We start from the raw sequence: 25,800 nt of genomic DNA on the forward strand, positions 1-25,800 counted from the left end.
AAATGCGTGAACGCATCTAAATCTCTGTACTTACAATTCTATAACCTTGTCCGAAAAGAGAAATAAGATACGGATTGAAAATTATAGCCAGGGAAAGTATAATTTATGGGTCTCGATTAGTCCCGGGCTGAGAAATCTGTCGTGGCTCAATTTCATCCTATACAGATATATATGTATACAAGTATATATCGGCATATAGAGATATATTCTCGTTGGGCACCCTAGGCGCATTTACGAACAAATAGCTCAGGGATCAGGCGTTTCCCGCAACTCGTAATGCATCCTCCTTCTTTCTCTTTTCCCTTCGCAGCTCTTCTACTCCGAAACACGCTGCTCCATGCAAAGCTTTCGATCCCCCAAAAGTGAATAAATTGAGCCGTGTGTGCTCTTTCCAGTTTCTCACCCTCGCACTTCGTTAAATTAAACTCCCCATCGATTTGACGCTTCTACCACACTGCAGCTCGCCCGCGCGATACTATCGCGATATAAGAATTAATAAGAGCACAATCGAACCGCGCGCATTTATCGTTATACCAAGTATTTATAAATTCGATTCTCGCATCGCGTGTCTAATACTTGAACGATGAAATAACTAAAATTATGATAACGACGCCACTGCGTCATTGTGTTCGTTCATGCGCATCACAAAAAAGGTCCGATTCCTGAAACAATAATCGCGAGTAACACGCGATATTAATGTCTTATTTGATGCCTCCCTTCCGATCGAAAGCGGGCGCACGAGCATATGAACGTTTATTCGAACCAACCTATCCGCATTTACCAGCATTTGCACAATGAACGACGAGTTAGTACTGCCAAATGAGGATTTATATCTAATGTGCATTAACGCAATCGACCGCGAGAGGTTTCACGCCGTTTGTATTCGTGCGTATTAATTCATCCCCTGCGCAAATGGGGAGGGCGGTGGTGAGCTATATAGCTCGCTTGTTTTATTACCGCCACATTCCCTTATACGTAATTCCATCCATTGATTGAGCCATTCAAAAGGTCGATCTCCCGCCGCTCTCTCCTTTTCGGTCCGAGAATTCTCAGCTCGCGAGTACGTATGCAACAACGCGATCGCATTATCGTTGCGTGCATCACAATTTTAGAACGAAGATTCACACCCGTAAATGTGAAATAATAACCAAAAGAATCAATTGGAGAAAAGCGAGCGGCGTGTCGTGAATGGGGCGAACCATATGCGGGCGTTTATCGTTACGTTTTTAAGGCTCAAAAGTGTTGTTCTCCCGCGCCGTATATGGAAAGAAAATATCGCGTGGGGTTGCGGGGACCCCCGTCGACCGTTGTCGGCGCGTGTTTCGTGTCGGAGATTGAAGATCTACGGTCATGATATCCCGATAAGAACGCCACCCCCTGTTAATTCGGACATTGCAACGGACCGAGTATTATTGTCATATGTATCGCCGTGTCCAAGTTTGGCGTTACGCGCGCCAAATAAATACATTTGCATAGTCGATGTAATCGAGAGATAAAAAAGTGGACACGTGTGTGGGCACAACAGAGGGTAAAATGACTGCTTCTCTCGGGTTCCATCAAACCCCCCCGGGTCAAATCGTATCCCGTCACATGGTGTTGTTATTTCATATTCGAGATTGAGGAAAAAGTATATCGAGATTAGTGGAATAATGAGAATTCGATTATTTTCAAGTTTTCATCGATCGGATATTCTTTAAAGTTTCATAAGATTTTTCTTTGTGTACGTGAAACGTATTCGTTTAGAAACAAATCTGTAGTAGAATGTTAAGTTATTGGAAAGAAATATATCAAGAAAAATTTTCCATGAAAAAAACGTGACGTACGAGTATACGATAAATTATACCACATCGTATTATTACCGTCATTTCCACATAAAACACATTAATAGCCTGACGAAGGAAAAAAACACGGTTCGATCACCCCCCGGACGGTTTTTCCAACTCGCATACGTGCCTTCGAGACTCTGTAGAAATTATTCAACTAGCTTATTGTTATCCTCTTTTCGGGAACAAAAAATATTGGAGCCTGGACCAAAAGATCCTTCGCATAGCTATGAATATTTATTTAACAGAGGGAGATATTTTTCTCTTTCTCTTCGTTCCCCTATTATTCTCGTTGCACATTAAAATATCACAAGTGGCCAACTCCTGAAATGCAACGTGAAAAGCTCCGCATTTTCGCCTGCTCGTTCACATACTCGTCCATTTATGCGTATGTCGTGCGAGTGAGAGAATGAGAGAAAAGAAAAATAAATCGAACCCCTTACAAAATGAACCCCCATCGAGAAATAATCGAAGAGTACGTAGCAGCCCCCGTAACCATGGCCGAGAGTCTGGACACGTTTGTTTGTCCAGTAGAACCATTAGACATTCTCGAGAGCCTGTCTCTTCTACTCAAATATTTTTGTGATCTTTCTTTTCTCTTTCTCTTGCTCTCTCGGCAGTTAACCCTCGATCACTCCCCCATCAAACTCCCTATACATATATATGAATATACCAAAGATGAAAAAATTTCATACAGCGATATACGTCAGCAGGCAAGGAGCGTACTCATCCAGCACATACAGCAATATCTCTTGCTTTATGAAGTTTCTAGACGCACTCGAAAATCGAGAGGCTACAACAGAGCGAGGCGTGAATGCTCTCTTTGTTGCGATGCAAATGTCAACCCTGGCTAGTAAATGCATGCCGCTTGTATATACACCCGATACAAGCGATCCTAGCCATTATTCAACATGTCCAAGACACAATACCATTTGGTAACGCGCAGGCGAACCAAAGGGGAGAGAGAGAGAGAGAGAGCGAGCGATGGGGGGGGGGGGGGGGGGGGGGAAACAGCCCTTCATAATAATGGTAAATGAGCAGAGAAATATGGCTATATGCAAATTATTCACCCTTGGATGTTTAGGCCCGTTGCATCGTACTCGAAAACTCAGAATATATATATATAAATAGATATGTGTGGGGATAGTTGGCATATGGGCTTTTTAATTTTTCGCACAATGATTTTCAGCGGAATTTAATTTTTCAATGCCTCTCGAAAAGTCGCGCACTCGTGTAAATTATATACAGAGTCGTCCCATCTTTCTGATGAGTCTCGAGTTGTTGAAATTTCCGCGGTTCCTGGATATCTGATATTCGTTGGAACGGATAATTCAACGTTTTCAAGTGCCTAATTGTCTTTTCGTCAGTTTCTCGATTTGATAGAACCCGCCCTTATATGATTACGCCGCGAAGAAGGCAGACAAGGGTTGAATCAACCTAGCTCTTTCAGCCTGCTGTTACACACGCGTGTGTTGCATACGATGAATCAAATGCTCGACGCACTCGAAAATGCGTAGCTTAACTCGAGACAACTGCGCGTATAACTGTATCGTGACCCTCGCGCAATCGAGACAAAATATATGTCTCTACTTAAATGTAGAATACGCCGATGGTCACACTATGCTTCAACATATGCATGCCGGTTCTTTCGTCTCTCCCTCTCTCTCTCTCTCTTCGTGATGAACCCCTCGCGAACGACGATCCCCCAAAATTACGAGAGCCTCTCTGTTTATTATTACATTTCCACTTTCTTTCTTCTCCTCCGCGCATTTACTCGCGTACGCACACCGCCTTGTTTCTTCTTTTTTCATTTTATTTTTTAATTGATTCACACATTCCCCTTCTCCGTTTCGACCCAGTTGGTTCGTCCCTTTCGATTTGTTTTAACACGGCCAACGACCGCGCAGTGCGTTTGCACTCCTATGAATCCGCTAAATCCCGATCTATTTTTCAATATATTGATTTCAATAGACTTTAGTCCATTATCAATCAGAATATTGAATAATCAAATGGCCAATTAATCAAAGACAATGATGCCGTTCGAATCGAGCCAACTTACATCTGCGATGCGAGTTGGAATAATACTCGTAGAAAATGAATATAACTCGCGTGTATTCGCACTGGATATCGTAGTTTCCTTCCTTGAAATGATCGATCATTGCTGAATCATGATCCGTAAGTCTAGGAAATTGACGAAGATAATTTCTATATACGGAAGACGAGAGCAGGGTGTCTCAAACGCAGGAACTCTCGTTACGCGCGGCTCGCGTGTTTTCCTCGTCCCTTCGTCACTCGTCACGATAATGCATTATCGCAATAACAAGCCCGATTCGCGCGAGAGCTCGTGCTCTATCGAATGTCTCTTCGGTGTGTATCGAACACGCGTACCCTCGCTCGAACGGTCCTATTATTCGTTAAATATGTGAACCGATAAGCGGACAACAATGAACTCGTTAATGATACTTCTCGGAGGAGCCATGCGCCGCAGTCGTCGTTCGCGATATATTCCGACTTACGAGATCGAGCGAGTCTCCTCACCCAGATAACGATAATGCGTCTGCTTTTTACGTCATTATTGTCGAGAAAATTCATGGGATGTGCAGTCTTGTTCTAATAGAGCAAGAAAAAACCTGGCGTAACGAATCGACGATTGAAAAAAAAGTTAAATTCCCATTTTCTCAGGCACAAATCAAGAGCAGAACAGAATCCCCATGGGCTCGGGGAATAGGCGCGTTATAAAAAATCTTCAAGTTTGATAACAAGAAACTCGATGCATTCGAGTTCGTTTCGAGGAAACATTATTTTTATATCGCCACGGATACGATGTCAAATACTGCGATAAAAATGTTACCAACAATTGTACGTAAATTTGGTGGATGTTCGAAGAAGAACTTTCGCGTATCTCACCTGCGACATCGGGCTGCAAGGCAGAATGGACCAGGGGTGGTCCCCTCGCGATACCAGTGATTTATCGTTTCGGCCACATTTTCTCAATGGGACCAAATGAAGTTGTTCCCATAGTTGCATATATACAACGCCTATTAAATTTCTCCCTCTTTTCCGCTCTCCATGCGTATACTTTCGTTATGCATGTTTGCGTCAATAAAATATTTCATTTTCGTTTGCATTTATTTTTTCTTTAGTTTCAAGTCATTTTTTCGAACTGAAAAAATTACTTAGGAAAAAAAGTTATTTTCATGGGCATAAAAAGCAGTACCGATGAAAAATCATTGATCGAATACTAAATGTACGAAATATACTCGAGGATCTCCATCTCTCGGAATGTCTATGGAATGAGCGATAGAGTAAAAATGGAAAGAGACTATCGGGAGAGAGGAAAAAATGTACGTATTGGGGTGCGTGCATTTGATGATTATCGAAGCGAGGGGTATAAGAAAGAAGGACACGCTTGTCATGCTCGTAAATCGATTGAACGATCGGGTAATCGAGCCTGCGAAAACGAGGGGAGGGGGGGGGGGGGGACATATATTATTGAGAATTTCGATCAATCGATCGTTACTATATTTACTTCGCTCGCTTCGCGTTCTGTGCTCCGTCAATGCGCATATTGCATTTCAACGATGCGAATTCGGGCGTGGCGGACGAGTTGGAAAAAAAACACGCACAAGAAGAATGATTCGATAAAAAAGGGGAAAAAACGAAGCGTGATCCATCATCCGCCGGTGTGCGATTCAGAACTCGCACAGATATTAACATATTCATGCGTGACGTACGCCACGAGAAGAGCGCGAGGACAGAAAAGCGAGAAAAAGAAGAGACGAAAATATTCACATGTGCCGGGACATCTGTCCATCAAAATTTCCTCGACTTCCGATCGGTCCATCGTCGATCCGTCGAACTTTGAGCCGGAAACAAAAAAAAAAATCCGGTACAAATCTCGTAAAAAAAGAAACCCCACGAAAAAACGTTGAACAAATTGGATTTTAAAAAGGCAGCGACAAAAAAATACGTCAAACAATCGCTGTATAAGCGGATGAGGAATTCCCACGGGAAAAGAACGAAAACGCTGAACAATAAATTCCAACTTTTAACGTCAAAATAAACATTTTATCCCATGGTAAAACAATTCTCAATTTTCGAGTGTGAAAAAAGATTATGTTCCAAAAGGAATGTTTCTCGTCCATCGGACAATAATGATTGGCCAGCAACCAGCAACACGTACATTCATCATCGATCGGAGGCTTTTCGGAACTGTAGAGCAGGAAAATTGAGGAAATTGAGGATGTAAAGCACAAGGGGGAAAAACACACCGCGCGAGTATAATTGTTTTATGTTTGCGGTTGGCAAAAGCATCACGCGTGCTTCGATGACGCGTCCGGTTTACAAAATTTATAGGCTCGTAGGTACGTTAAACGAGCATATATTTCCGACAACACGTACACGCAGCGAGCCAATGTACATACGTTTACGTTGACTATCTACAAATAGCCTATACTGCTGTACATTGAAATGTGCGGTCACATAATATGCGTCACGAGAATTGATTAAATTAACTCGTTAAATTGGACACACCCATCATCAAATACGCTTGCGTGAATGCTCACCATTTGTATACGCTATAGTATATGTTGAATGTCCATCTGTAAATGTACGCGCGCGCGTGTGTGTACGTACATACATCATGAGCTCGCGCCGGTCTGGCACGCGTGGAACGCCATGTAATAGCGCAGCGCGCATTATTACACACATGTCTGTATATACAATAGTTCTCACGCAATTCTATCTATATATTTATAGATTAAATGCATTCGTGTGTGTGTGCGCGCGTACGTGGAAGTAATATGATCCGCATAACAGTGCATGGGATCTGAAACGTCATGTGGTCTGTCCGCATCGTGTATACGCGCCCGTCGTCATTTTGAGGGTGATTATTGCGGTACGTCATTCCTCGTGGGCCGGGTTATTATACGATTGCGGGCACGATGACATTTACAGTCCCGGATCGAAAACCGCTCAAGAGCCCTCCCTCCGCGTGCCGCCTCCGCTTTTTCTATCGTTTATCTTATAACTATACGTATCGTCATCATGTGAGAACGTACGAGTTGCGCGCAATTGTTAAAATTAAAGGGGATGAGATAACGTAGTACGTTTTGTACAAAAGAGAAAAAGAATATTGCGGCGAGCGAACGAGAGCATGAAAAAGCTTTCACCCACGCGAGAGAAACTTGGTCATTTATACTTTTCACCGCGCGATGAGCTCTCCAAGTTTCTCGCTCGCCCGTTTTAAACGAGCGCCCTCCACGCCCCCTTAATTGCCCGTTATTAAATTTCCCGTTGCACACACGATGCTTTCGGGAAAAACTAACCGCGTTCGCGGGAGGAACGCGGGCGGCGAGGTTAACGAAAAATTATAATGATCGTCACGATCCCCATCTTAATAATAATTTTCATAATCATACGTATAAAATTATCATTTTTATCACTGTTAGTGTAATTTACATTATTATAGTCGTTGATGTGACATGTCAGGCGAGAGTTCAGCTTCACCGAACTGCGCGTTCGATAGCGCGTTCCCGAATATTCGATTAACGTCACAGCTAGTATAGTTTACTCGCTACTGTTTTTCGCCCGGAATGCCTGGAGAGAGCAAGTTTTTATGGAAATTTTGTGAACGCGCACAAAGTAATTTTGGAGATGCATAAGCGAAAGAAAACTATCGAGAGATAGGGGAAATGCTATTTAATTCGCATTCACATTTCAATATTTATTTCTCGATTGACAGGAATTTTCTATTCGGCGCGAAGGACGCCGCCCCACGAAGCGTATTCTACTCACTTCCGTTTTGCTTATTGTACGCTTTTCGATGATTAATACATTATTGATCATCGTGGCTGACTCGTGGCAAATATTTCTCTTTCAACTGGACAGGACAGCATGATACCACAAATATTTGACTTTCGGACGTAACACAAATTTGGAGCCTCGTTTCGGTTTTGTTCGCATCGTTTCCAAGTGTCAAACTAGTTCGAGGGAATGATTTTGCTTTTTTTTTTTTCATTATTCCCCCACGTGCAAACGATTCGAAGTAATCGTAATTGTCGTCTCTCGAGCAGGAGGTGTGGAAAAATTGAAGGAATTGTTTACTCGGTCGCACGTGCCAAGTTCCCGCGCGGTTAATCACCCGTGCGGTGTTTTCCGAATCGCAGTCTGCTATACTAACCATAGACGCCGATCGTGAGTCTCGAGAAACGTGCGCAGGAAAAACGAACATTTTGAAAACTATGACGAAACGATTTATACTTGCGATCTCATTTTTTGGATACCCCCTTGATGGATTAGTGGATTTTGACGAGACATTAGAAAATTTCGAGTGCTCAGGAGTTTACTCGTGTTTTACCGAGGGTTGATGAATTTTTCGAGGGAGCATATATGCGAGCATGAAAAAATGCAGCTGCCGCCAGATGCATTTGTAGCTATCGTCGAGTTTCTCTTCGTGGGGGAGCGAGCGAGAGCGAGAGGAAGATTTGAAGAGCAGCAGGAGAGATGCGAGACGAAAAGAAGAAAGATCAAGTCCGAAGGAGCATCGATATTTAAGGCGTTTGCTTTTACTTGCGCCACAACAGTACATAAGACTTTAAAAGAGACGCTACAACATCTGTCGGAGCCCTCTGTCCCATTTCATCTCTCATGATGCATCTTTTCAACCCCCTCCCCCTCTGCAACCCATAAAAATTGTTACAACATCTCTTATACTCGTGATTCTTCTAACCAGATCTTTCGCGTCCTTTTTACGTGTTTAAGGAGGCAGCAGCTCGACCAATCGGTCTACTGCGATCAAACCGACTCCCGGAGGGCTATTCATCAGGACGATCGCCAAAATGACTCCCGAGCCAATCACGACAAGGTCAGCGGTCACACTTTTATTATAAAAACTAATAAAATCGATGCTTCATTGATCTCCGGTGCAATTTTATTCTTCGCTATATATACATTTGTCCACATTTTCAACGCCTGCACTTTTTATTCACAAACTCAAAGTATTTTTCAAAAACAACGTTGTTCGTTTTGACTTTTCATTTGTTTATTTTCACATTGAATTTTGTGATTAAATTTATCAATCATTTACGCACGATCATTTAGTTGGTGCATGTACAGAACTTTTGTTTACTTATAATCTTCATTAAATTGATTCCAATCATTTTTTTTCACAACCAGAGCACGACGCAGGATCTTTTCGAGCTACTCGAGAGGGTTCAAAGCTCAAGACTCGATGATCAACGATGCGTTTTACCACCGTACTTCTCTCAGGTGAGTGTCATTCGGGTATACAATAAAATATAATCGCGCGAATAAATAACGAATTGGCAAAGAGCTAAAAATTAATGAATCACTTTCAAGAAGGGGTAAAATTCACCATGTAAAAAATTGTTACAAAAAATCTCATTTCGTCCAGACAATTTGAAATTCTATTTTTATTTTTATAATCAACGTGCGCGGGCGCGCGGGATAAACGAGGGAGAAATACTGGGAGCTGAGAGCTCGAGATTGACGCACTGGTGAATTTACGATTAAAAAAAATAAATTGAGCGAGAGAGATGAAAATGCGAGGTCGTAGAAAATCCCGAAGCGTACCCATATTAAAAAATGCATTCGTGCTCGTGTACACATATATTTTCATTCGTATGAAATAGCGGCGCCCGTATACAATAATCTTTGAACATCGCATCGTATAGCGCTTTCTCGCCTCGTTTAATCTTATCTAATTTCCCTGGAGTTTATGACTGGTCCACCCCCGCGCACAAACGCCTTCCCTCAAAGAGAGTTTTATCCGAGTTGATTGTACCGAGGTGCTGGTAACAATGACCCAATAAAAATTTACGAGAACGCACTGCTCGAGCTCTCCGCCAACGACAGAAAAAAACTTGTACAATTTTCTTCGTCACTTTTTCCCTTCTTCACCTCGTTTTCTTCATAAACCGACTCGTAAATTAACGAGCTCTCGAATTGAGCACAATTGCGAAGACGAGGGCATCGCTGATAATCTTTTCAAATTACTCTCGTAAATGTTAATGCTTTGTCCAAACAACTCGATTTTCTTCCTTCACGCGACTGCAACGGGGAATGATGAACGAAAACATTAAATAAATCAACACCAAAATGGAGTAAATAATTTTTTCATTTTTTCCTATTCAACTGAATTTAAAAAACGCTCCGGAATTATTGCTATTTTGGATTTAGATTGGTATGAAGAATGTTTGCATTCGTCATACGGTCTTTTGTATCTTTTTCATTTGTGATTCGGTCGATCATTCGATAATTTTCAAATACGATCATAAGTACCAAAAAAGTACATCCGCTTCCGTAATAACCCATCCGAATCTCTCAACTCCCATCATCAATTTCGAGTCTACCTCCTCGCCCGACTTTTCCAAAATCTATTTTATATATACACGCGTATTTGGAAAAAAAAGGAAAAATTGTGCCCGCTTCGTTTGATCCGAATCTGTGAATATCAATAGAGAAATTCATTTTTCTTCGTTCGTCCCGATGCCCCAGGTCAATGAAATTCAGGATTCGGTCACGGATTGATTTTGTACACGCGATACCGCGCGGGAATGACACAGGAACCGTTCAATTGATTTACTCATTTATTACAGATGCATATAGATATATATATATGCATCCATACACGTTTGATGTAGAGTCGTTGATGCGAAAGATCTGAAGATGGATGAAGACGATTATTCACGCGGGTGTGCGCGAGGTGTCAGGAAAAAAAAATATAAAGCTATTTGTAGTGGACCAATCCGTCACAAATCATTCGGTCATGGTCAGTTAAAGGGCGTTCGAAGCCCGATTCTCGCGATTTATTTCCCCCTGTTTTTTTCCTCCGCTCCTTATTTTCTCGCCCTTGCGCCATCGGGTCCGGCAGTGACGCGCGCTCGTCAATTTTGAACTGGCCGGGGGTTTTCCTCAGGCATTAGGAACGTGCCAGTCACGCGTCATATATCTATATATATATATATCGGACGTGAAATTCTACGACACCCCCAAACATTCTATAACAGACTTTCCGCGTTCAGGAGCCAGCACATTAATTACGGAATGTCCGCGGTAAAAAAGTTAGCCTCGATTTTTTTCTTTCTTCGTATTCCTCCATTTTTCGTGTCCGTTCAATAGTAATAATAATGATATTCGGTTATATTTTTGGTACAATCATTGCCGGGTGAGAATTTTCACGGATCTGTTATTACATGCACGATGTATTTTATCAACGAAGAGATATGAGTAATCATACTCGATTCATTTGTTCGAGTTTGGTGGGGAAGCCTCTTGTGGTACACTTCCGTTGTCCATCAAGCGCACCATTCCGATCGCGATATGGCTATACATATTTCTGATGGGATATTAAGGCAGAGTAATGGGTTTTCTGGTCTCATTACGAGAGAGAGAACGGGATGGAGATTGCGATAATCGAAAAAGGGATAATCGACGGTTTTACTGGTCTATGCTACCGGCGGGATGAAAACACCCGATATAGATAGACTTTGTGGCCAATCGATTTCATATCTCCGCTCCCCTCTCCTGATTCCAGTGACCCGTGGCAATGAAAGTTCAAAAACGACGAGACTCATGTCCGCGATCTTCCGAATACTCTCGTCCCTCCTTCCAGCCTCATTCCCTCTTCGACGCCCACCTTTTTGCAAATGACGTCCGGATTAGATTAACCGGATATTTGCATAAACGCCATTAGCCCACAACCCCTTTTATGGAATTCGGAGCTCGGTTTGCGCCAGGTTTGACAACGTCGACATTCGAGTCGCGGTATAATGATCCTGAATTCCGAGCATTGAGGACAAATGCGGACTGCTTCGGTTCGTTGTGCGGAGCTTGCAAAAAATTAACGATAAATTTCGACCCCTTTTCGTGATGAAAATTTGCCGTCTGTCTTTCCGCTGGTTCAGGCTTTTTTGTTCGAGCAATTGGTCGTGCGCATGTTTTGAGAAAGACATGACCGCGCGCGTCTAAGGATCGTAAAAGCGCATTCGCCCTCTTCAAGTTACCATCGACGCGGAGCTCGCTGCTCTCCTTTTCCATCATTTTGTTATCTCGACAATCCCGTCCGTTTTTCGTGAAGTGGATTCCGAGCTTCATCCGCTCGCCACGTGTGATATGTACGCTTCGACTACCCACGCTCCAGTCGATAAAGCAACTCATTGTGTTACTTGCGTTGGGTAATGTTACCCATGGATGGTCAAACAGCGTGCGTCGATAATGACGATACTCGAGGTAACGTAAGTCGGTAACGCAGAAAGTGATGATATTATCTCTGATGAAAAGTTAGCAGCGGAGTCCGACAATCATTGCGTTCGGTAAAATCGGTACCTCCGGATGATTTATCGACGGGCGTTCAAGAGATTTTATTTCCGTTTAATTTTCAACTTATTCGATAACGGAGGCGCATCGAATAATTTGAATGCTCTTTTGAAGAAAAGTTCCCCGCTCGAATATTCCTGTAGAGTAATCGAATATCGATTCGATTTGTGATAAAAAAAAAAAGATATCGCTCACTAGCGGTTGGTCGAATACAGAAAATCTATTCCCTTTTTTTTCAATCGCTCTACCGCCTGGGAACAATGCGCAAATAGATTCGGTTAAAAAATAATAATGGGATTCGATATCTCGTGGGCGGTAATTCGTAAATATATTATATTCGTGTAGCGTTCTCGCGAATATCAAACGGGAGGAACGAGAAGAAAGACACGTGTATTGTTGTAAAAGACACGGTGTATCTCGTGTAAAGGATGTCGAGGGTCGGTATTCGAGCGAGTCACTCTCGTTGGTACAAAAAACAAAAAAAAGAGACGGACCGAGAGAGAGCGGAGGAAAAAGAGCTGGCGCGAAAGAGAGGCAGGAAGGATGGGGAGGAGGAGAAAGAGTAAAGCCACTTCCGGTCGGCCACCAGGTACCCGCACCGGAAGTCTCGCTTGAACTACCTCGGTAAGCCAACCGTCCTTCTCGACTATCGTCGAGCTGTCGTTCCCCCGGACTTTGTGCATGATCTTCCTGCAACCGAATTCTCAGCAAAAAAGATGTTTCCATTTGACCTCTTGTTTTCCAATTATATTATCCGCTATTGCTACCGCAGTCGGTTGATCGAATGAATCGAACAAAAAACTACAACAAAAAAGCATACCGTCGTTCTAAATAAAATAATTATTATAAGGATGAAAAGTTCGTACTGACATCGAGTGACCTCCGTCGTTAACGCGAGAATGGGCTCGGTGCGTTACCCGCGTGTGAAGATTCAAGATTTCTCGTGCTCTTTGCGAGAGCTTTTCGTCGAGGATTTTCATTCTCGATCCTGGACGTATCGCGCGTCGTGTAGTCTTCTTCACACGTATATGTATATGACACGAAGGAGATCGTCGAACGAGACGCGTAGCTCTCATAAACGGAAATTATTGATGCGTCGTTCTGCCAGCACGGCCATCGACCTATACATTGACACATTCGTCTCATGGACGCGCGTCTTTACTCTCTCTACAACAATATCAACTATATCAAATAATTACAATGTTAATATTTTTATAGACGCGCGTTCACAGACACGCATCTGGCTAAGCCTCGGAAGAACGTGAATGTTTTTCGCTTCGACGAGCGCCGAGAAGGCTTCGAAAATTTACAGTAGGAGGAGCAGCGGCGGAAGAAAACAAATGAGATATAAAAAGTAACTCGTGTGTTATGATTCTCGAAACGATTGTCCAACGCGGTCTCCGCGTGTGCATATAATCCACGCATAATTTTTATTTATCATTACATACATAAACACACACACGAACCGTCTGTTTTTATATGCTATGTCCCATTGTGTTTGCGTGTACCGCGTGCGGGGCTATACGAGTGTGTAAGTATGCCGTGCTGTGCACGTAATCAAAGTATGAGACGAGGCACGTAACGTTTCTCCTCAGCTCTCGGTATGAGGAACAAGGACTACATTTTTTTTCTCTAATTTTTATTTATATTCCATAGTAGAATCAAGCTCGCGGAAAGCCCACGTCGTTGCCTGCGTCGCGGAGTATACACTTGCAAGCACATTTCCGGCGGTACTTGCAAAGCTTCGTTATGATTCTGGAAAAGAGTAGTAACAATGATGATGATAATTAGGACAGCCGCATATAACGTCGAAGGCTGATTGATCGAGGATCAGATGACGCGTGCGACAATTTATTGACGAGCAACCGACGATTGATCGATTTTGCAAACGCTCCGGAGAAGCTTGTTCGGTGTTTTAGGCGAGGGGCTATTCACAAGTGAAATCATTCGAGCACTTCTGTTCGAAATCGATTGCGAAATCGCAAAAAATCGTCTGAAATCACAAAGCATCTTACTGAATCAGTATTATGTGGATTTGGTTGAAATCACCTGAAATCAAATTGAAAATCACTGAAGTCGTCTGAAATCAGCGTGAAATCACTTGATTCAGGAAATCGCTAAAAATGATGGTACGCTCGACTCGCTCGAACGAGCGCTCGAAGCAATCAAATTTTCCAGGAAATTTTGTTGTGATCCTTTGTCACTTTGTTTACTTTTTAGTTCGTGCGCTCGAGCAGTCAGTCTGCGGCTTGACGCACGTATATGCAGAAGGGCTCATAGAAAGGTGACTGCTCGGGAAAAGAAATATTTTTCGAATATTTTTATAAGCTTTTTCAACTTGTGCACCGCATAAATTAGTGACTCATAGTGCCTAAAACTGTTCGAAATCCTGTCTTCAAATTTTTTGTTAAAGGTATGTATAATTTTCGACTGATTTTCACGATGTAGTTCAAATTTTTCAAATTTAAATTCAATTATATCGACAATTAACTCGAGGCAATTATTGCAAGACGTCTCATCTAGTGAGAAAACGGAACTCATTAACAACATAAATATCATCAATTTTTGAATGTCGCGTACGTACTGGAAATTGTGTGTTACGGATATCAATAAATAATTTATTCTCATTATTCAATATCAATCGAATCAACGTAAATAGAAAATGAGATTTGAAAAAAATTGAATACTTTTATTATAGAAAATTGCTATTAAATTATAGTATACATATTACAAAATCAATAACATTAAAACAAAAGATACGACATATACTAACGGAAAACTTTTTTGCTTGATACACCCGACTATTTAGTTATTTACCGTAAATAAAAAATGGAGGATGAAGTCGCAAAAGGGAAAGGAAAGGAGTCAAGCCATTTCTGGGATTTACTAGAGAAAGAATCAGGAGTTAACGTACCTGCATACATAAAGAATATTTTAAAATTCAACAATTTCGATAATCCTTTGTCGTTTCGTCACATAACGCCGGAGACAATCAAAGAATTAGAAGAATTCTCACGTCACACGATGAAGGATCTTTTGGAGCCTGAAACCGATTTATACCAATTTTATGGTCGATTCCATAAAGACCCGCAAAAGTTTCAATTTATGATCGGTGACCGCCATTTAATTGAAGAGCTGGTGATTTATGTGAAATCCAAAACTTCCGACTTTTGGAAACTACCTGCCACCGAGAAACTTATTGCTCAGAACACAAAAAAAAACCCAGGAATACGATCGAATCGGGTAACAAGCGATGAGAGGGGACTTAAAAACTCTGCTCAACTGAAAATCTCTCATAGACCGGACATAAATATTGAAGAAGAACGAAAAAAATTGACAAAAATAATAATATCGCTTCTTCGAAAAGAGAACGTCGAGAACGCAGTAAAAAACGAAAACAGCGATCCAATGTCTATGAAATTTCCTGAACAGAATCTTGACATAACTATTTCAGTCGTTGAATTATACAACGGTGAAGATTTGCCACAATCATACACGTACTCCGCCAAGATCAAATGTGTGATATGTGCAAATTCTGTGGTAATAACGAAGTGCGGTCATTCAGGAGACATCAAAGCAAGATGGGTCGTATCAAACTACAGACGACATCTACACACTCACAGTCTCGATACTGCAAAAACGGCTCAGAAACGAAAATCTATGTCCATACTTCAGGCTCTTCAACCTTCAGCGAAAACGTCAAAAACCAAGGGAAAAATTGATTCACAAACGACCGAGTTTAACAAGGAGATCGTTGAAACAGTTCCAGAAAATAATTCGTCGAATCGCCTAGATATTGAACCTCGTATTGAACCTATTGAACTCAATATACAACGAACTGAAATCGATTCGGGGGTAAACTCTAACGATGAAATTTCAGAATTGTCACCGTCTGATGAAACGACGGAAATGGAAGGTTAGTTATACTTTTTGCTTTTTTTAATACGGTATTTTAAGAATTTCCATTTGTAAACAAATTATTAAACATTATTATAAATTTCCAGAGTATATCGATCAGCGTCACCGTAATGCAACAATTTTTGAGGCCGGGCTTTCTGAATTCCCTGCTTCGCCTTCGACGTCAGCTGCTTTAACTGAACTCGAACGAGAGTTGGAGGTGGGGGAATATTAAATCGGGATTGTCACCGAACGGACAATCTCGATAAAAAGATTCCTTCAATGGACAGCGCTCGGAATCCTTCGAAAACCAGGATATTTCATCGAATGAAGAAAATGTATGCGTCTATTGGGCCAAAGCAACTACGTATTACTTCATTCTTCCCTATTGAAGATAAATTACGAAGACTTGTTCGAGAAAATGAGCAAGTAAGAAATACGCTGAGAACTTTTATGGAACATAAATCTGTGAGTACAGTAAATTTAAAAATAACTCAGTGTGCCGCAGATTCAAGCTCGTCACAATCGAACTTTTTATTAAGTTTGTTCCGTAGAGCAAATAACAAATGCAGTGAGGCAAAAAAAGTAGGGAATAGATATAACGAGGCTTTTAAACTGTTTAGTACGTACCTCTTTACAATAGGTGGAAGAATGCTGTATGAAACTTTATATGCGAATTTGCCAATTCCTTCCTTAAGTACAATAAGTCGTGTAATTGGTAACTCTGGCTGTGATATTAAGGAAGGTGTATGTCGGGCCAAAGAATTGAAAGAATTTCTAGTCGGACGAAATTTACCTCTCATTGTATGGGTGAGTGAAGATGCAACACGAATCACCGGTCGAATACAGTACGATACTCGTTCGAACCAACTAGTTGGTTTTGTATTACCGTTGAACCAAAAAGGAATGCCCGTGTGTGGTACATACCCGGCTACGTCAGCTTCTAAAATTGTCGAAAATTTTGAAAAGGGCACTATTGCTAGTTTAGCGTATGTGATAATTGCTCAGCCTCTGATTGAAAATGCTCCATCATTTTGCTTGTCCATATTCGGTACCGATAATAAATTTTACGCGACTGACGTTTTGAACCGGTGGAAATATATTATTTCATGCTTGAAAAAAGAAGGAATAACTGTTTTCGGAATTTCTTCTGATGGAGATCCACGCTTATTGAAAGCAATGCGTGTTCAATCTCAGCTGGGTACGAATTCGACCGTTGACACTGGAAGTTTTTCAATGCGGTTTCCGTACTTCCATGCGAGTTGCGAACCAGAAGTAATTTTCATTCAAGACACAATACATATTGGTGCAAAACTGCGAACCCGGCTCTTAAAGCCATCAATTATTCTTCCCATGGGGAATTTTATTATTACAGCAAGCCACCTCAAAATTCTCATGGACACGGTATCAAAAGACAAACACTGCTTAAATCAAAAGGATTTATCGCCAAAAGATAAAATGAATTATGCCTCGGTCGAAAAAATAAGTGACCCTAAAATTATTGATCTTTTAAAACACAATGTTCCCGGAAGTGAAGCGACGACGGTTTATTTACAAATAATGCATCTTTTTATGAGTGCTTTCCTTAAAAAGGATATGAAACCCCTAGACCGTGTATATAATTGCTGGTTCTCGATTTTTGTACTCCGAATGTGGAGAGCATGGTTGAATACTGTACCACAGTATTCAGTTTCCGATAATTTCCTATCGCTTAATACGTACTTGTGCATGGAAATGAATGCCCATGGCTTGGTCAATTCTATTATGAAATTGAAAAAAATCACTTCATCACCACAAACCCCTTCAGAAATGTTTTTGCCATGGCAATTCAGTAGCCAACCATGCGAGAGTTTTTTTCGTCTCCTAAGATCCATGAGCACAACCTACTCAACAATAGTAAATAGTACACTTCTAGAGACCATTTATAGAGTTAAAAAAATTCAGCTTCAAGACGATATTGCGTCAGGAAATTTGCATGATGAAAGCGCTCAATTCAATTATCCACGTGCAAAAGTAACAGGTCGATCAACACTAGAGCAGTCCTCACTTCCAGAAGTAAACGATATTTTTGAAATTATCGAACAGGCCAAAAAAGACGCTCTGACAAAAGTTCAATCGTTAGGGATAAACATGGGCACACTAGAATGCGACACGGTCTCTATGCGATGTAACGAAACAGGCTATGAAAAAAAAGACAGTGAAGAGGAAATTGAATATATTGAGGAGTCGAATATTGAGGTTCCATCGGTAGAAAACGATGTCAACGGTGATCGAGAACCTCAGCTTGAATTATTGCAAGATTTGTCCATCCTTTCCAATGCTCAAGGCAGTTTACTGTTAAAAAATTACGAGCAATACGAAATAAAACTCCAGCCTGACAGTCCTTTCGTCGTTGTGAAAGATAATCACAATAAAGAGTTAGTTGTAAGGAAATCGTCGATATGCTGGCTTCTTCAAAAAAATTCATCGAATTTAAGCAGTGATCGATTGCAGCGCGTAAGAGAGTCTGAATTAAATACATTTGTAAAAAGAGGTCAGTATAAACGTGACGACAAATGTTTTATAAAAAAAAATGACGAAATTCATATCGGTGACTGGTGCTTATTTAAAAAAAAAAAGGTTGGAAAAGGTTCACCAAAATGTTTCATGGGTTTAGTTCTTAATTTCGCGTATACTGACGGTACAACGAAAAAAAGTCAAGAGTATTCGAGTCATTACGCGCGCGTGAAAGAAAATACCAAAGAAATTGGTGTCTTGTGCAATTGGTACGAGATCGTACCAAAGTCACCCGATTTAGTACCGGTACCAATGGATGTACACGGATTCATTAGTATTAAGCAATACTGTTCAACAATTTCATCGCCTAGTATGTCCGAAAGAGGGCTCCATATTGACATGGCTTTATATAAAAAAATTAAACATTTTTTTTAGCATCAATATGTGTATTTTTCATTTTTCGTTCCTATTTCCCGTTGCCTATTTTCTTCAATTTAAAGTTACTCATCGAAAATGATCATTTTAGAGTTTTCTCCTCATTCCAGTGATTTGAGCAATCATTTGAAATTGCTTTAATGAATTCAAATGAAATCATCTGAAATCAGGTGAAAGATACGTGAAATCGCATATTTTTCAGGACTGCTTAAATCATTTATGAAATCACAAAAATCATATGAAATCGACTTCGCACGGAAATCTCTTGCGCACCTCGCTGAACAGTGAATAGCCCCTCGGTTTTAGGCGTTTTCGAGGCTACAAGGTGGACTCTTCTCCAAAGCTTCGAGTGGAACGTTTTTTATTATTTGCATCCGGCGTATCGGCCGCTCGCTGCCAGTCGCTCGCTCGTTATTCATATCGCAATTAGAACGGACCTTTTTTTTTATTTTTTCGTAATCAATTATGGAATTTTTACTTGAAAAATAGAAGCGAAATTTCTCATAAAAAAACTTGTAACCGAGCATCCGGTTGAAGGAATTTTTTTTTTTTTTTTCATTATCGAAAACCTGAATAGTTTTTTTTCTAATTCGTATGTGTGGCGTGGAAGGAACGCTTTCGCGCTCTTAACGGAATTGGCCTTCGAATAGCATATGACACAAACGTAAGAGTAATATTCGAAAAAAACTCGACATTCGACAATTGTAAACACTGTTGCTGCTGCTGCTGCTGCTGCGTGCCATCAGTTCTAAATCCAACAATAGCGTCATTGTGTCGCGTACAGCAGCCCGCTGTACCCTCCACACGTAATAATCTTCATGCACACGCTTGTGACCGCTCTCCTTCGTCTCCGTTGCCTTCTCCATCGGTTCGTTTAGTGCCGGCTTTTTCGCTCGTACACGCTGTCGTCACACTCGATTCTTGAGACTCTCGATAACAACTTTACGATCGTCACGCTACTCGCCCGTAGCACGTTTTTACCATTGTTGTTACCAACGATATACCTGTATCTCACTCTTTTCCAGACCACCGTGTCCGTCCAATTCAATTAATCTCAATACCAAGGATAAAAACTTGAAAAATACATTAGCTCTTCCCAAGTTGAAACGCGCGGTCTTGTCGAAAATCATTATTGTTTAGAAAATTGTCTGACAAATTACACAACACTAATCATAAATTCGTCAGCAATTAAACAAAAACTGATTGAAAATAATAATCGTCTAGGAGAATGACACTCATGAAAATACATAATTGCAAAAAAGTTTTTTCATTCGATAACTTTAATAAGTTGAAAAATATTTGAAGTATTTTGTTGAACTTCCCGGAATGAGTTAGGTCGAAAGGTTTCAAAAGGATGAACTCTCCGTTGTGTGTACGAGGTATGAGAATGACGGAAGGTGAATATCCAGAAGGCATGCGTATGTGCCGAGCAGACAACGAAATAAGTCGACCACGAAACTACATCCGCTCTTCTCTGATGCCAAAAACTCTACTCCATTTCATTTAGTTTCACATCGCCTCGTCTCGCACTCGCTCACGAGCTCAGGCATTTTTGACCTCAACCACCTGTCACACAAAAGTCTTGGAAATTCGTTTCGGAGCGCGCGCGTTAACAGTGGTGAAGAAAAAGAAAAATATAGAACGCTCTGAGAGAGTCGAATATTCTGTGTAATATTTGAGAGAATCGACCGGTTAAGTTTTTCATCGAATCTCTTTTTTTCTTCTCGATGACAATTATGAAAAATATATTTCTTTTCGCGCCAATAGGCCAATACCGCAGGGTAGTATAATTGTTCCAACTAAACTTTGCTTCTGTATTCTTCAGCGAGGAGAAATTTTTAATGGCACCGCGAGGCTATACCCGCGCGCGTATTGAGAAATCGGTTTTTTTTTCTAGTTCATAAGTTACAGCCTCGTATCCGGACTACATATGAAATAAAAGAGTTGAAACACTTTGAGGAGAAAGGAAAATAAATCTGAATTAATCTGCTGGCTGATCTTCTCAAGAATACACTCGCTCGCATGTGCGTCTATACGCGCGCAAGTATATACATAAGTAATGACCTCGTGCGTGAAATTAACGCGCCACACTCTATCGGCCATTATTCATATCATTCCTGCGCGTACATGGTGTTTCTATCAGAATAACCGTTCGGATTTTCCAGAACGGGGCTCCAACATATTTTTGAAAAATACTTTTTTCAAAGGAATATGTCGCTGCCTCATTGATCAAATCATTTTATCGTGGTCTTCCCTTTCATCGCTTTTCCCTTCAGCGCAGGGAGCAACCGAGATTATTTATTCACATAATATTGTAACTGTCGAATTTTGAACACCCTGTACGTTAATCGCGAGACCGGAAGTTCCCACGTTTCTACAGGAAGACCATTCTGCGACCTCGTATCAGCAAGTGCGATAAAAAGTTCCTATCTGTACTTTATTGAGAGCAACGTAGGATTTCCAAAGGAACGTACAGGTGCGCATGAAATTTATATAGGGTTAAATGCTCCCTCCGTTCCATTACGGCACTGCCTTCGTCGCGTCGTCGGACTCATTTCACCGGTGCACGCGTTGTAATTCGGTGAGACATTACGGAGAAATTCTCGATACACCGAAACCCGATGAATGGAGCTTGGAAAATTCGGAATTCTCACCCCCCCCTCCGCTGTCCATATAACGTCGTTGAACACTCTTCGAGCCAACTCGTGTTCGTTAAAATGCTCAATTAGTCTGTAGCCAATTATTATTTCTGTATACCACGGGTATATAATAACTGCTTCCATGGATATTACTATCGTTGTTATTATTCTTTTTCAATTAATTCATTGTGCTATATTTCCTAGAGCCTGATTTTCAATCGCAATCGACCAACAAAATCTGAGTCGGTATTTTTGGTTCAACGATTTATCATTAAGAACGAGCGATAGAATCGACCACTGACAATTTAATTCATTCGTATACATTCGCGACTATGCCAAAGTTCCACATTCTCTCATGCATTTTCGAGAAAAATAGTCGTGTGTCGTGTGTGTCGAGAAGGAACGGACAAGGAGACACGGCGAATTGCGCTTGTATAGTCGATTTTCCCATAGTTCCCTTTCCCTATTTGTACTCGCAAACGCACACCTGCGGATGTTCGTATCGATTTCACCGCGGAAGTACAAATTCATAGCATTGGTGAAAATGTTTTTCTTATCACGCTCCATCAGGCCAATCGATCGGACATTTTGCCTCTTCAATACGTTTGATAATCACAATACTGAATTTATCGAATAGAAAATTGATGATCGCGGGGCTAGCATTTTGAAAAATGGTATTATTCATTTGTGCATTTGGCCGCGAAGGCTCACGTGTCGAGGCAGAGCGTAACGACGATACGATCACGTTGAAGCACTCGGAACATAACGAATAATTAAACTATTTGCTTATTCAATAACGCGAAGTGATTGAATAAATCATTGATTGAGTAACGAAACAATCGATATTTCGATAATTCCATATTTATGGGAGTTATGACTGTAGTGTATATTGGAACGACGAAGACGAAGACGACGACGACGACGACGACGACGACGTTGAAGGACGCGATAGTGGGGGGAACGAAAAAGGCACACAGCCGTACAACCATCTCCGTCGCTCTTTCGCTCGCGGGTATTACGGAGTGGTGGCGGGCTCGCAGGAAACTCGGTACACAATTCGACCCCGCTTCAGTATCGCTTCTGCACTCGCGCGTGCCACTCGCGCGTTTCCACGAGCGAGTGAATCCGAAAAAAACAATAAATTCCTCAGTCTCCGCGTCTACCGCGAATGGAACTCGTACGAATCGTTGATTTATCGAGTGCGTGACAAAAACGAGTGTGCCAAGTGATGGAAAAAAAGGTCTAATTTTCCACGTGTTCACGAGATAAGAGCCAGCGAGCGAGGCACAGGACAGACTCGCCGGATAAACACTTTCTATTTTGACCTCGCGTCTCCGGTACGCGTACGAGCGAGATAAAAAGAGGATAACCGCGAGAGGCGTGGGTGTTTTGAGCAAATATCAATTATTTTCACCGATGAATAAACTCACGTTTTTCTTTCGGTTCGCGCACTCTTCTCGCTCCTATATCTCATTTCAGAATAACCATTTACGTTCGACGGACGTTAATAATCAATAATATCAACAGAATGAAAATAATCATGTGCCAAAGTGCTACGGATACAAGGCCTTCGAATTTTCGTGAAACAAGTGGTGAACTGCTCTAGCGAGTGCTTATTCTTCGGTATTCGAATTAATGATCCAAGTTCTTGCCCCACGAATTCGCGTTGAAATTCTATTCACGCGTGCACGCGGTGTTGTTGCAATTTTGGCACGATTCTCTTCTTTACTGCTCAACTTTTTTCAGCCAATTATTGTTTGGCACGATAAAAAGTGCATGGACGGCGTCGGAGAATAACGGCTCAGCTGACTACTCTGTGATCGTTCTCTCTCGGTCTCCTCCTCTTTGAAAGTCCCCGTCCCGGAGTCTAGAGAGAAAAATAAGATCGCTGCCTCTCGGATCGTGTTTTCCTCGCGTGATCCTAAACTTTCGAGCGAAAACTACGTTATACGAGTGGATAGTAAAAATAAAGTAAAATATACGAAAAATCGTGTTTCGGTGTGTGAGCGAGGGAGAAGTAGAAAATCGTATATATTCTTCGAGGAATTCCGAGGAAAAAGGACGAAAAAGGCAAAGTCGTTGATCCAAGAACGAAGCAAGAACCAAATAAAACGCCGCAGTAATAAAAGAAGGATAGAAGAAATAGGAGAAACAAATGGGTGTATAGCTGGAAAGCTAATCGCCCGCGCGATTCTCTTTCGAAGCCAAAAGGGCTATATTTACGCTCGCGGGAGCGAGCGAGCGCCTCCTCCCCGTAGCGTTGCAATACGAAGAGATCGTAGCCAGTTCTTTCACCTTCGATTCTCGTGAGAAAGGAACTCGCGTGAGAAAGGAGCCCTTTCAAAATTCCAACAAAAAAATAACATATATTTATATATATATATATATATATATACATACGTATACGTATACGAAAATCATAGAAATAAAGTTGACGGAAACTCGTGCATGCACCGGCATTCATAGATATTCATCTTTCTTATTTATTCTTCTTCCTGTGACAATAATACATTGCCAAAAAGACCAGCTGATGATCGTCAGAATGCAAAGTCCGGAACTTCCGATCTCGATCGACGAGATTTCTTTATTCACTGTCTCGCAGTAAAATAACAGCCGACACAAGGATCAAAATTCCCCCGAGTGATCCGTTTTTTTTTTAACAAACATTTTTCATTTTCTTATTTGAATTCCGACATCGTCGACATTTTTTCCGCCCAAGTGAGTGAGTGCTGCTAATCTTTTTGTCATGATGGGTGTTTTGAGATGGAGGCACGATCTCAGATCGGAAGCCGGCCAACAACAACAACAGCAACAACAACAACAACAAAGGGGCGGGGGACCGTCCCACACGAATACGCTCACTAAATTAGTAACACAGGTGAGAACAGCAGGAATCAGGTTTCGTTATAACAAACATCCTCGCACCATCGTTCTTGTAATTATTATTATATAGTTCCCGACGTATTTGTCATTCGTAATTTACTCCAATTCTTAGTAAATCGTTTGAGGAATGCCAAATTTTTCGGTGCTGTCGTAAAAAAAGATAAAAAATTGATGTCTGCGTTCTTTCGGAGACTCGCATCGAATCGCTTGTCTTTTTATGCGTATTTTCGGCTCGGAGCCAATCGCGACGGAGTCGAAAATAACATGGGCGATTTGTACAGCTGGTGGAAGAAAAAAGACGAGGGTTCGCAATATTCTAGAAATTTAAACATATTTGCGAAATACTTGGCAGTATCAGCTGCTATATATACGAATCTCTACGAATCTCGTCTCTCCTCTGCTTCGGTGCGGCGTTTCCTTATAAAGCTCGACGTTTGTACCGAGGTTAGACGCTGCGCTCTCTCGTTTCTTTTTCTTCTCCTTTATTTTCCTTCATAGCTTTCTCCGTCGGTGTGCAAAGAGTCCACAATTCCCCCCCCCCCCCCCCCCTTGACCGTTATTATACCTGACTTTTCTCTTCGTTCATTCTCCTTGCATCCTTATCCTCGTCTTCTTTGTTTTTCCCCTTTTATATCCATCGGGAATTCCCTCCTCCTCCACTTTTCTCTCACGACACCGAGAATTTTCTATCGCATTCTCCAATCGTTCGTAGGACATCCAGAGGTCGCGCGGAGAAAATTTCTGCGCTATAAAGAGTTTCGAACTTCATGCCTCCTTTATAAACAAATTAAATAACTCTACCATCGGAACATCCGGCGAGTGTATTCCTGGATTTATATTTTTTAAATTTAATCTTTAATTCGCTCGTACTAGATAACGCAGTTTTCGTCAAATCAGCAGATTCTAATCTATCTCTCTCGAGGATTGCTAGAAATTAATGGAAATGAGGAGTAGAAAAAAACAGATGTCGCGGACTGCATAGAAAATACCGCCGTTTCACTGACACGAGGCCGCACTCTCGTGTGTCTTTTTTTTTACGACACAAAAGTGGCAAGAACTCCCCGTGAACGAGAACTCGTCCACGTCCGGCTCTTCGCTGAAGGAGCGAAGGGGGGCGGGGGGGGGGGAGAAACGCCAAATATGTTTACGGGGTGTACCAAATGTGAAGTTTGAAATTTTTTGTGGATCCATTGGGTTGTGAAATGCCGAGAGGAGGAACGACGCTTTTCTCTACTTCGCTTCTGACCGAAGGTTACGAAATAATTTGACACCCCGGAAGAGCACGGGGT

At 41.5% G+C, this 25,800-nt stretch overlaps 2 protein-coding genes across 5 annotated transcripts in view; both read left to right on the forward strand.

Moving 5' to 3' along the window:
* LOC122410571 (rap1 GTPase-activating protein 1-like) overlaps window positions 1-25,800 on the forward strand; it is an 85,009-nt gene that overhangs the window by 34,040 nt on the left and 25,169 nt on the right. For 3 of the 4 annotated variants that reach the window (XM_043418793.1, XM_043418795.1, XM_043418794.1), the window contains 2 exons: window positions 8,586-8,688; window positions 9,000-9,092. In XM_043418793.1, the coding sequence (XP_043274728.1) occupies window positions 8,586-8,688; window positions 9,000-9,092 (196 nt within the window). Of the gene's footprint in view, window positions 1-8,585; window positions 8,689-8,999; window positions 9,093-22,706; window positions 24,507-25,800 lie in introns of those variants that run through there. The other variant, XM_043418796.1, reaches the window with a different exon arrangement.
* LOC122410575 (uncharacterized) lies at window positions 14,294-18,946 on the forward strand. Its single transcript, XM_043418804.1, has 3 exons — window positions 14,294-14,574; window positions 14,971-16,077; window positions 16,166-18,946. Exons 2-3 carry the CDS (start codon window positions 14,991-14,993, stop codon window positions 16,291-16,293), a joined length of 1,215 nt encoding a protein of 404 aa, XP_043274739.1. The 5' UTR covers window positions 14,294-14,574; window positions 14,971-14,990; the 3' UTR covers window positions 16,294-18,946.

The sequence above is a fragment of the Venturia canescens genome, chromosome 5 (assembly GCF_019457755.1).
Source record: "Venturia canescens isolate UGA chromosome 5, ASM1945775v1, whole genome shotgun sequence".
NCBI lineage: Eukaryota > Metazoa > Arthropoda > Insecta > Hymenoptera > Ichneumonidae > Venturia > Venturia canescens.

Coding starts and splice junctions, on each gene's coding strand:
- LOC122410575 (XM_043418804.1), top strand. CDS start 14,991: ATGGAGGATGAAGTCGCAAAAGGGAAAGGAAAGGAGTCAAGCCATTTC. Junction 16,078..16,165: donor TGAAACGACGGAAATGGAAG/GTTAGTTATACT, acceptor ATAAATTTCCAG/AGTATATCGATCAGCGTCAC.